Source organism: Dipteris shenzhenensis, chromosome 21, assembly GCF_047967505.1.
Source record: "Dipteris shenzhenensis isolate YYH24624 ecotype China chromosome 21, Dip_SZ_1.0, whole genome shotgun sequence".
Classification (NCBI taxonomy): Eukaryota; Viridiplantae; Streptophyta; class Polypodiopsida; order Gleicheniales; family Dipteridaceae; genus Dipteris; species Dipteris shenzhenensis.
Window position 1 is genome coordinate 51,070,585 of NC_141616.1, and position 11,563 is coordinate 51,082,147.

The following is an 11,563-nucleotide window of genomic DNA, read 5'->3' on the forward strand; positions in this document are numbered from 1 at the left end:
CCTTATGCATCAGCAGTTGGGAGTCTTATGTATGCTATGATAGCTACTAGACCAGACATTGCATTTGCAGTGGGAGTTGTTAGCCGGTATATGGCTAATCCAGGAAAGAGGCATTGGGAGGCAGTTAAGTGCATCATGAGGTACATGAAGGGTACCAAGGAGATGTGCATTTGCTTTGGTAAAGGAGACATGCGTGTACTTGGGTACACAGATTCAGACTATGCAGGGCATGTGGATAGTAGGAGATCCACTTCTGGTTATGTGTTCACCTTTGTAGGTGGTGCAGTGTCGTGGATGTCTCGTGCACAGAAGTGCATTGCTTTGTCTACCACAGAGGCTGAGTATGTTGCAGCCACAGAGGGTTGCAAGGAGGCTATATGGTTTGATCGGCCAGTGGGAGATTTGGGATTCATACAGGTGTACCGACATTGCATAGTGATTCCATGAGTGCTATTCAGCTAGCACGGAATCCGGTCTTTCATGCAAAGACCAAACACATTGAGGTCAGGTACCATTTCATTAGGGAGGTACTTGAGGACAAGCGCATAGAGCTTGTCAAGGTTCATACAGATGATAACCCTGCAGATATGCTGACGAAGAGTCTACCTGGTCAGCGGTTTGAGTATTGTCGTGTATTGATGGGCATTGGATAGTATGCTCACTGGTTGTTCTCCCTTAAAGGCACATTGTCCTTTAAGTGGGAGGTTGTGGGGGTTAAAGGTCACTGTGCCTTTACCCCAGTTATGTACAATACTCAAACACATATATAAATGAATGAAAAAGAAGATTAGGGTGGTTCTGCACCCACCAAAACTTGTGTGGCTCTTTGTCTCTCTCTCTCCCTCTTCCGTTCTTGCTTCGTTGAGAGCACTCTCAAGGAGAAGGCATTTGAGTAGCTCAGTTATCTGGTAGGTCCTAGTTTGGACACTAGATGGGGGCCATGTGTGTCCTAATGGCTAGACGGCTTCAGATAGAGTTGGCACACTACCAACTAGGCTACATGCAAGTGCGAGAAGGCATCCCATGACTGACTGCACTGAGGGTAGATGGAGCATTTCCCGGGGCAGCCCACTCTCGGGTTGCGGGGCTCGTTTGGAGCCCCAGATGATCTCCGATGGCTCTGGGCTGAACGGAGACCATAGGCTAGTTGCTCTATTCTACGCCATAGTTATAACGTGTAGTCGGTGGCCTATTTCAGACCTCCAATCGGCTGTTTTGGGCCAATTGGGTCGGTCTCCCAATTGGGTCTAACCAACTACGACTGGTGGCTATATAAGAGCAAGCCCGTGAAACCCATAATCATCAGTGGCTACAGCAACCCTGATTCCTTAGCATCCAGCCGCCATCATCTACTATTTCCAGCATGCCATCGAAGCTTCTCACATAGGAGCGCACGGCTGGGAGGCAGTGCCATCTATTGTATCAGTTTTACAGTAATCAAATTTTTGATTCTCCATACTATCTGCTTTTCTCTCTTGCATACGAGATCCTGTTATCTGTTGAGCACAGATGTTGTATTGTTTTCTTACACACATGCACCTTAGAGCAGCCCTTGATCACATTTATCCCAATAGCACAATCAGACACACAAATGGAAATTGACCACACAAGGCACGATTGACCCAAATCAAATGTACCCAAAGTTCAAAAGACCTGATTGAAATAGGCCATCAATTCCCATGCCAACTAGCTGCCATTTTTGCATATTCTTCAATTCTAGCCATAGAGTAGTAGCCGCCCTTCACTATAGTTCAAGCACAATGTGGGTTGCCACTCCCACATGTGCACACTTGCTGTTCAACTTCCACACTAAGGTCAGAGATTACACAGTCTATAGAGCTACACAAGTACACTTGTTAGTGCCGTAGTCTACAAGCTAGCCGCTTGCTTTGATACCATGTTGGAGAATTGGCCAACACTACCAAATGCTACCACATGGTAGCCATGCATAGGTGCATCTAGTATGGGGTCCCATACCCTACCTCCTAGCCACATTGCCTCCTCAATCACCCAAAAGAGCCAATTGGGATGATTGAGGAGGGTCTTCTTCTTTGTCATATCCAAGGATCCTCAAGTTCCCTCATAGCTTATGAGGTTTCTTTCTTTACATATGTACACGTGTCATCTATGTGCCTTAGGGGCCTTAATACTCCTCCATATCCACAATTGTTCCAAGATACCATGAGGGGTGAAGGACCAAACCAAGGTAATAAGACCATATTTTCCAACACAATCTTGTCATCTTTTTCTTCTACTCTATGCCATATTGTTGTGCATATCCTTTTGCAACAAGTCTAGCTTTGTATCTACCTACTGTATCATCCTAATTGAGCATAAAACCACATTCACTAGAAGATTAAAAAAAGTTAAAGTCAGATTCTTGATGAGAGAATCACACTCTTCATCCATGGCATTTTGTCAAGGCTTTCACTAATGTTTTGTTGTTTGCATTAATGCAACATTCATGATTATCATTTTTGGTCCAAAATAGTGTGAGAATAATTTCATGATGGTAGTAACTAAAAATGGTAATCGATAACTCGAATAAATATACCACCAATATTTTTAACATTGTCATTGGAAACTAATATGATTATTGGTGGTAATAGGCTATATATTGATGGGCTCTTGAATTATCACTAACATGTCTCTTGGGTTCTGGAATTAGTGACATGATTCATAGCCTCTTCACACTCATATAATTCCTTAATGTCTTACATTTCCCATTTGTAAGACCATTATCCATTGAATCCATTTCTCTTGAATCTTCACGTCTAAACTCAAATATTGCATGGTTTTGCAAATTATTTGATGCTTTATAATATCTTGGAAATGGCAATCTAGTAGACAAGTTCATTGAACCTGTCAATCTGTTGGTCAATGCCTCTTGAATTGTGTGGTTGAATTATTTCTCCTTCATTATCATATATTCTATCATCTAGATACTTCACACTACTAAGAACATTAGGACCAACATCACAAGTCTTATATGTTCTGCCATCACTGCCCTCCATTCCAGTTGGAACATCATGACCATTATCACATAATTATGAATTCTTGTTATTGCATCACTTATCCCATTGATCACTTAGTTTATTTTTATTTATGGCTCAAGTGGAGATTAGAATTCTTGAAATAAATTTGCCAAAAATAGTTTCCTTCAATTTGGTGGAAGACAACAAAAGATTATTAGAAGAAAAGAAGAGTAACACAAATGGGCTCCAAATTGATAAGAAACCGTGACAACTACGAAGACTACCATAGTGGCATGCTCACAAGTATGAGGATATTATAATAAGTGATGTTGATGTAGAAAAGACTTCTTGTGTGGCAAGTGGCTCGAACATGCTCACTGGTATAGAAGGCTTGTCTTGTGTTGCAAGTGACTTGAACATGCTCACCAGCATAGAAGACTTGTCTTATGTTGCAAGTGCCCCAAACATGCTCATCAGCATAGAAGAGTTGCCTCTTCAGATCGACCTACCTTGAACTTGGCAACCAAGGCTCTATAGGCCACGATTCATTAAAGAATACCTAGCAAAGGTGTGCTATAGAAATGCATGTGTAAGGAATTTTGGTAGCCTCAATCTGGCAACGGATTGTGACTTTCTTCCCATAGATGGTCTTCACAGGTTCCAATGGCATATAGAGGCCACACGTAGGCCACCAAATTCCTTACATCCCTCCCCCCCCGTCTTGTTCCCCCCTCCTTTATTCCCTCTAGCTCTTCCCCATTCACTCCCCCTTCTAGCTCTATCCCCTCCATTCTACCTCCCCCCCTCCCCCTCCCCCTCCCCCCTCACCTCCCACTCATTTGCCATATTTGGATGTTCCTCTTGTCCCACCTCACCCTTGTGATGGATCACGACGTGACTTGCCTAGGACTACCATTTGTCATCGTGCTAGTAGGATCATGGAGTCATTCTTTAGCAACATTACGATAGCTTCACAATCAGCTCTACTATCTTGCTTGATAGATCACCCTGCCTTGGTGGAGTGTAGGAGGCTTGCTGGTCTTGGTGCATCTAGAGATAGGGTAGTATGTAGCGAGGTCCTTTCTAGTGTTCATCAGTCCTACACATCCATCAAGCGTAGGAACACTGCAGATGCCTTGGTAGCACATCATGCCATTTTGGCTGCCATTAGTAGACCCTAGATGGCTAGCTATGTATGCACCACAGAGGGACTGTATCACATCTCGTTGAAATCTCACTGTGCACATTGCAAGCAGATATGATTAGGAGGTAGAGTCTAGAGGACCATGATGTTGATGCTCTTTGGGGCTTCGAGTGGTCATGCATCCCGTAGTGATAAACTATTGGATGATCACACTAGGTCCATCATACAACAGTTTTGGGAGGAGCATTGTAGAGCATCCCCAGTGTTCAAGAAGGTAGTGCAAAAGAGGGTGTCACGTGGTGTGTACATTGAGCATGGTTTGCGTTTTTTGGAGTGTACCCAGAATGAGTTATACACTTAGTTTGTAGAAGCACACCCAGAGTTCAGGATTGGGTAGAGATCATTTGAGTGGTGCAGGCCATGGTTTGTGCAGTGCTCTAGAGAGCGTGACATGTGTTGTCACTATCATGTTGATTTTGGATTGATGTATGATGTATTCCGTTCCCTTTATGGTCATAGTGGAGTGGTTCCTACTAGCCCTCATGACTTCGTTCACTCCATATTGTGTGCACGAGATGGCGATACTTTGTACCACTCCCTTGATTGTGTAGAGGGGAGGTGTACGATGTGTGGTCACTTTGCTAGAGTGTCGGGAGCTCTGCTAGATGTTAGTGATGTGGAGATTGTGCATTGGCAGTAGTAAGAGTACATCACATTGACATTAGATGGTGGTGCACAGTCCAGGAGGTTGTAGCTTGTGGAGCAACAGACTCCACATGTTGCTTTCATTGATGCTTTTCAGGGAAGTTGTACCACTATGTACACCATTCCCACACTGTGAAGTGGGAGGATCGATAGTTTCATGCTTGCTTGAGCACATTTCTTGGAGGGGTGGTTGTCTCGGTGGTGGACTTTGCAAAGAACTATACCTTCGCACCATAGCACAAGATCCAATTGGAGTATTATTTTTCCGAGCAAGTGACATGTGAATGAGTATTGTTCTTACTTGTGTTTTCTTTTGCATTTCATTTATTTCTTTCCATCATCCTCATTGTTTTTTTTGTTCCATCTTGTAGGTTGCTATATTTGTGCATATTAGCTATCGTCATGCACAAGCTCAAATGGATGGCATTGATAGAACCATGGACACGTGCATCATTGTGCAAGAGTATCACTTCTACATTAGCGATGATCGCTCGCACAATGCACATTTGGTGTTGCATTGTTTCAATCTCCATGATAGTTTCTTGAGGGAATCGGGTGTAACAGCGGTGTTGGGGTTTGGACTAATGATTGTGGTGTTCAGTTCAAGTCTACCAAGTAGTTTTATTGGTTCTAGAGATGGCACCGCGAGACAGCCATTCCAGTGATGTGGAGCTACTTTGAGACAAGGCATGGTAACGGAGAGCATGATGGGGCAGGTTCTTGCATGAAGCATGGTTTGCGACGACACCAATTGGATCACAGTGCCATTCTCTTTGTGGATGCACGAGATGTGGTGCAGTGGTGTACCCAGCACTTAGGCACTAGTGCGTTCTCCTCGTTTCAGGCACATGATGACAGGGTGGTCATACAATTTTTCTGGTGTGTGGTCATAGGGAGCATTGATTGGTCTAGGCCTTTTGATTGTCATATCAAGGCACTCTTGATTTACATTCTATTAGGACCACATGCGACTCAGACCCCACAATCTTTTCTCGATGCTTTGCATGTTTTTGCTTGGCATGCATCGATGATGATTGGGGAGGTTGTTCCATGGTGCCATGGGCTGATCCATGGACATGATGCGTACTTTACCCCATCCAGCCTGGATGACATCTTAGTGATCATTGGTCCAGAGGCAATCCTAAGCATGTGAATTACTATCTGTTGAGATGCTCTATGGTGAAGAGCATGCTCATCCAAGATGCAGTGGATGGGCATGGGATCTATTCCGATGCTCACATTATGATCGTAGTTGCTGGGTACTACTTTAAATAGGTACATAGGCATGTCGCTTCTTTGAGTATCAAGAGTACATGGCAGATCATGAGGCATACATGTACTACCATCTTGTTGTTGCGATCAGGGTTCAACTGACTCATGTTCGCACTCGCAAGATGACATCCACTCCATGATGGCACCCTGCTCTAGAACGATCACAAGAGCATACTTGCGACTATTGGCATGAGAGTAGATCCTGAGTAGTTTAGGGTATATCATTGTATTGGGAATTGCTAGTTTATTACATATCATTGTATTGGAGATCTATAGTCTCACATTGTGAGCAAACCATTCTATTTTGCATGGACTTTTTTTATGCATTTCACTGTATACGACATGATTGGTTTTATACAGTGTCATGCACATCTTATATTTGACTCTATTTTATTCATGATCTGCATTGCTTCCTTCATTCCATTCCTTGTTTTATCATGTACAAGTGTTTATTATTGGTTATGTTCCAATGGCATATCGTGTTTTGGTAATTTAAATGGTCGTGATTAATAAATTGTGTATAGCACAACGATGAATTCTTCATACCTATTTAAAATTGTTTTTTTATTGACTATCCATTTATGTTTGTTAAGACCATTTAAGAATCTTGTGTTGATGTGTATTATATCTTGGAAACATTTGAACTTATATGATTTCTTCTATTTCATGCAAAATTTTAATCGAGTATATAATTTGTTTTGTTAACTTAACTTGCATGTCCATGTGTCAGATTGGACTCAAACTTTGCATAGGTCTTAAACTCTATGGTCTCCATGTTCTTGCAAAGTTTGAGTCCCATCTGACCCTGAATGTGGTCATTGGAAGGTGAAAGGCCTCATTTTCACACTATGCACCTTGTTACATACGTGAAGGTGCAAAAATATGGAATGGGTCAATAGGATTTGCATGTCCATGTGTCGGATTAGACTCCAACTTTGCACAAGTCTTAAACTCTATGGTCTCCATGTTCTTGCAAAGTCTAAGTCCCTTCTGACACTGAATGTGGGCACTAGGAAACTTATTTTGCATGATGATAGACTTATTTGGCATGATGGACTTGGCTAAAGACTCAGCCTTTGATGTAAACACTAATAATTGATTCTTTTCCCATTGAGAGGGGTTCTTATCCTTAGCCCTTTCACTTTTATACTTGCATTATGACAGTTCTATATTTTGATCCCAAACTTGGTGTATATGTTCTTGTATTTTTTGTCTTTAAAATGATCAAACTCATAGGCCAATATGATTTTGGGTCCTATTGCAAACGACTTTCTGTGATTTTATTGGGGAATGCTAGCATCAGTATGGTTTTCAATATGTTTATTAGTATTTGGCATGACGAAGTTGGTATGTATGTCGGTACGGTCGTCAACGTGTATGCCTGGCACACATACCAACACCCATATTGATGCCCATGTGGACGGATTTTATGCACATAGCATCAAAAATAGACTGGGATGCAGTATTGCAAGTATTGTCCCAATTACTCCATAGAGAGATTATTTTCATAATGAATTCTTCGTGATTTCTTAGTCACTATTTACTAGCTATTTATAATCATCCTAAATTTCTCTCTTTGTCATCCACTTTTATTCTTGCTTTGCAACAATATCCCGTAAGTGTGAGCTTCCTCTTTGCATGATATAAAAGAGTCATTTCTCCCATGCTTACATTCGGCTATGTTGAACATTAAGAAATTGCATTAAAAGTCATGTACTTGACAAAGGCATCATACAGACATAAGGCTTACATCTTTTGCTTAATTGTACAACTATGATAGGAATGCAGTAGATGGTGTTTCCTTGCTTTGAGTAAATATGATTGCATCGTTTCCAAGTCGCATAATGCATGTATCATCTAAACTAGATCAATGAAATAGAAAGAACAAGGCATGTTGAGAAATGTTCACTTTCACACACAAATTAGTGAAAACTCAAGAGCAAGACATGCTCAAGCGGCTTGAGAGACAAAGCTTTTCTTTACATACAAAAGATTGGAAACTCCTATGGCACTACAATTGAGCATTAGTCAAACAGTGCTAATTTTATTTCTTATTTAGGACTTTCCTAAGGAATTAGTTTAATGATTCCCCCATTTACTCTTAGTGAAGACATCAAAGGATCAAAGCATCTTGCCAAACCAAGGGATAATGCTTTATTAAATTCGCGTTCCAAACCAAGTATGTTGCCATAAACCATAACGTTGAAAATAGTTTATAGTTCTTCAAAAGCAAGGGAACATCTAATGCCACTGTGTGAAAGCTCTTATGGTGACTTTTCTCATTGATAAGAGGCATTAGAATAACTTGTGCTCGAGGTCCGGATCAGAAAGAAATGCGACGAATGTGTATTGCAGAATCTCTACGAGTGATCAGAGGTTAGAAGGGGAGAGTGGGAGAGATGAAAGAGGGGTTAGAAAATTGCAATTAGGTTCTGTGGTTTCGGGAGCTGCATCTAACACCGCTTGCTGCTCATAATCGAACGATGTCTTCGTCGTCGTCTCTAATAGAAGACTGATTCATGTAGTTACCTACATGAATTTGCAGCAGCATTGAATCTGTATTGGAGCTCAAGATCTCCAACACGATGTTAGCTTCTCTCGCGGAAGCAACGTACTTCGCAGCAGCGTTATTGATGGTCACTCTCAAATGCCCAATTGATCAGTAAGTAAGCAGCAGCGCTCACTCGCTGCCTAGCTAGCAGCTCTCCAAGTAGACATTGGCTAGCGACGCCCCGAACGCACTCCAGAGAGAAAGCCCTTGATCCAACGCGCTTTCTTGAGTGTTGAGGGGCTCAAACTGGATTGAGCTAGGCAGATGACTGTTCGCTCCACTGTAGGTACTGAAATCAGACGGGTCCAGAGGTTGATACATGTCGTCAGTCTCCCCTCCACGATAACAAAATGTAGATTTCTCCTGCTCCAGCTCGGTTTGTAGGTCGTCTCCAAGCTGTTGCCCCGACAGAAAATCGTTGCAGACAAGGTCCATCCCACTGTCATATTCGCTCTCCACAACTTCCTGCCCCCCTGACACCTTTTCGAGCATTTGTTTGAACATGGAAGACTGCAGTAAAAGGCTAAGAGCTGTTGGCGAAGGTGACTTTTGAGATGCAGAGATACCAGACGAATAGCCCATCGAAGGGAGTTGATAGATAGCTTCATTGCGTTCCAGGGGCCATGCTCGTGATTCATGCTCGTCCAAAGGACTGTGCTTCTCGAAGATCTGAAACTGGGTCTCGCTTGTAGGATGTCTTGTGGGCGCAGCCGATTGCTCATTTTCTGGTGTTTGCCCTACCATATTATTCGACTGCTGGGGGCGGAGCCATCTGATGTAGCGGCTTAAGTCAAAATTTGTGACGGCATTTAGACCTCTGTACTCGATAGCAGCCATGTCGTACGCTGCAGCAGCCTCTTCTTGTGTGCCTGCATTCGTGACCACTCGTTAGAGGTCTGGTGAGAGAGAGAGAGAGAGAGAGAGAGAGAGAAAAAGAGACAGTTTTTAAATCTCTCAGAATAAGCCAGCGACCCAAGTAAGGACTGCACACGATGGAAGCGAGCGCGTTTGGAGAACTTACTGTATGTGCCAAGGTACAGGTATTTGTTGCCAAAAACGCGCCCTATCCGTGCTTCCCAACGTCCATTATGATGGTGTCTGCTAGAGATCATGCAAAAGTCAGTATACTTTACAGAGACATGATTTTTCTTTTTTGAATGGTTTAAGACGTCGAAGGCACAGAACAATATTGTTAATTACCTTGCCACTCCTCGATACTTCGAAACTCCTCTCGAGAAACCGCTACTCTTCCTGTTCAGTAAGGTACAGCAACTTCTGAGCATCTACATAGATATGAAATGTTAGACTTGAGCACTGAGAAGGTTAGAGTAAAGCAAATTTACCTTCTAAGAGAAGCTAAATACTCTTCTCGGGAGACGTTTTGCATCTCTTCAATGTCTTTTGTGTAATCGGTGACCTGTTCCAGAGAGGAGGCGAGTACAATCGATAATTAGAAAACATCCTTAGATGAGAGAGTGGAGTCAGCAAAGGTCTAATCACTGCAAACAATTGTCTTACGGGAAAGTTGATCAAAGTCGTTGGTCCCCAATATTTGAGAGCAGCGAGGTCATACGCCCTTGCGGCGGCTTCTTCTTCGTCATAAGCTCCTGCACGACGATCACAATGTATTCAGAGTCATAACAGTACTACAGAAATTGGAACAATTCAAAATGTATAATGCGGCAATCTGGAAATTGGGCGCTCACCTAAGTATACTGTTGCAGAAGTCCAAGGTGATCAGCAGGCCGCGGTACACAATTCACCAATACAACGTCAGACTGGTTCAATATAAAATTGTGAAGCAGGTAAAGTCTATCTTGCATTGATCATCATTCACAACATTGATGGAGATGAAAATTACCTTGCTTTCCCTTCTTCTTCTGAGTTGCGTTCCACGTGCTCTTGTCCCACAAGTGCGCTTCGTAACGACCAGTCCACCGATGTCTGATTAAGACGGTCGGAGGAAGCCAGGACTCAGAGGTAACCTCAAAATTACAATGATCGCTTATACTTTGAAATCAAATCGCACTCCGGAACAATCATCACAGCTGAATCGAAGCATGAGAGAGTAACATAAGTAGAAACCGACAGAGGCGCACAGACCTTGTTACTCCTCTATAGATAGAGCTTCTCTTCCCAGGAGTGGCTCCACAAGCAGGAACTTTGTTGCTGCGCTCTCTACCAGCAGACCCTCTTTCTCGTCTCGTTCTTTTGGTACCCTTTTGCGTTACTTGCCCATTTAAATCAGTCAATGCCGCTATATTCTGCTTTTGATCGACATCTGCCATGTCTAGGGGGCCGCTCGTAATGTCTTCATTCTTCATGTTAATGGGAAGATAGAGCTGGGGATCTACGGCCATTGTTACTCTCACGAATCGGAATCTAGAGCGGTGGAGAGGGTGCAGAAGTTACAGAAGTCCTAAGGCCACCTTCACGTAATGTGGCCTATGAGAATTCGACCTAGTACTGTAATTGAGGTGGACTCACATGCACACTTTGTGAAAGGCGCTTCCGGAGCAGCAACACTAGAGAAAGAGGAGGATAGAGGATGAGCTTCTGCTAGATGGAGCTGAAAAAGAGGCAAACGCGAGACTCTTAATAGGAGAGCGTCTTTGCGGAAAGGGGATAGTCCAAGGCAGGAAGCAAAAATTTATTTGTCCATTTCACAGCTGTACAGGAGGAATGTCTTCAAGCCGGGAGGGTATAACGAAAGGTTTGTCTGGATGAAACAGCGATGTAAGGGCAGAAATATAGTGTGAACAGATCGCAAGTTCAGAAGTAGAAGAGCCAGATGTTGGGCAGATTGGACGATAAGACACGATCGCAAAGCAATTCTGAGGGGGAGCATCGATTGTGCCACCGGGATGTAGCGAGGCGGGGGAAGGGACAAAGGCGAATTGGAGGCAGGGAAGAGGA

General features: G+C 43.0%; 1 protein-coding gene across 1 annotated transcript; it reads right to left on the reverse strand.

Annotated features, from left to right (window-relative positions):
- Positions 1-8,791: 8,791 nt before the first annotated feature.
- LOC147889027 (AP2-like ethylene-responsive transcription factor At2g41710) lies at positions 8,792-11,007 on the reverse strand. Its single transcript, XM_087392402.1, has 8 exons — positions 10,751-11,007; positions 10,509-10,591; positions 10,354-10,362; positions 10,166-10,254; positions 9,991-10,064; positions 9,848-9,898; positions 9,669-9,745; positions 8,792-9,516 (listed from the first exon to the last, which is right to left on the reverse strand). The coding sequence occupies exons 1-8, from the start codon at positions 11,005-11,007 to the stop codon at positions 8,792-8,794; spliced, it is 1,365 nt and encodes a 454-aa protein (XP_087248528.1).
- Positions 11,008-11,563: the final 556 nt, after the last annotated feature.

Bases quoted from the DNA above. Each gene is read 5' to 3' on its own strand.
- LOC147889027 (XM_087392402.1), bottom strand. From the start codon at position 11,007: ATGGCCGTAGATCCCCAGCTCTATCTTCCCATTAACATGAAGAATGAA. The intron at 9,899-9,990 runs GTAAATTTGCTT...CTTACTGAACAG, and splicing joins TATTTAGCTTCTCTTAGAAG to GAAGAGTAGCGGTTTCTCGA. The intron at 9,517-9,668 runs GTAAGTTCTCCA...TCACGAATGCAG, and splicing joins CCTGTACCTTGGCACATACA to GCACACAAGAAGAGGCTGCT.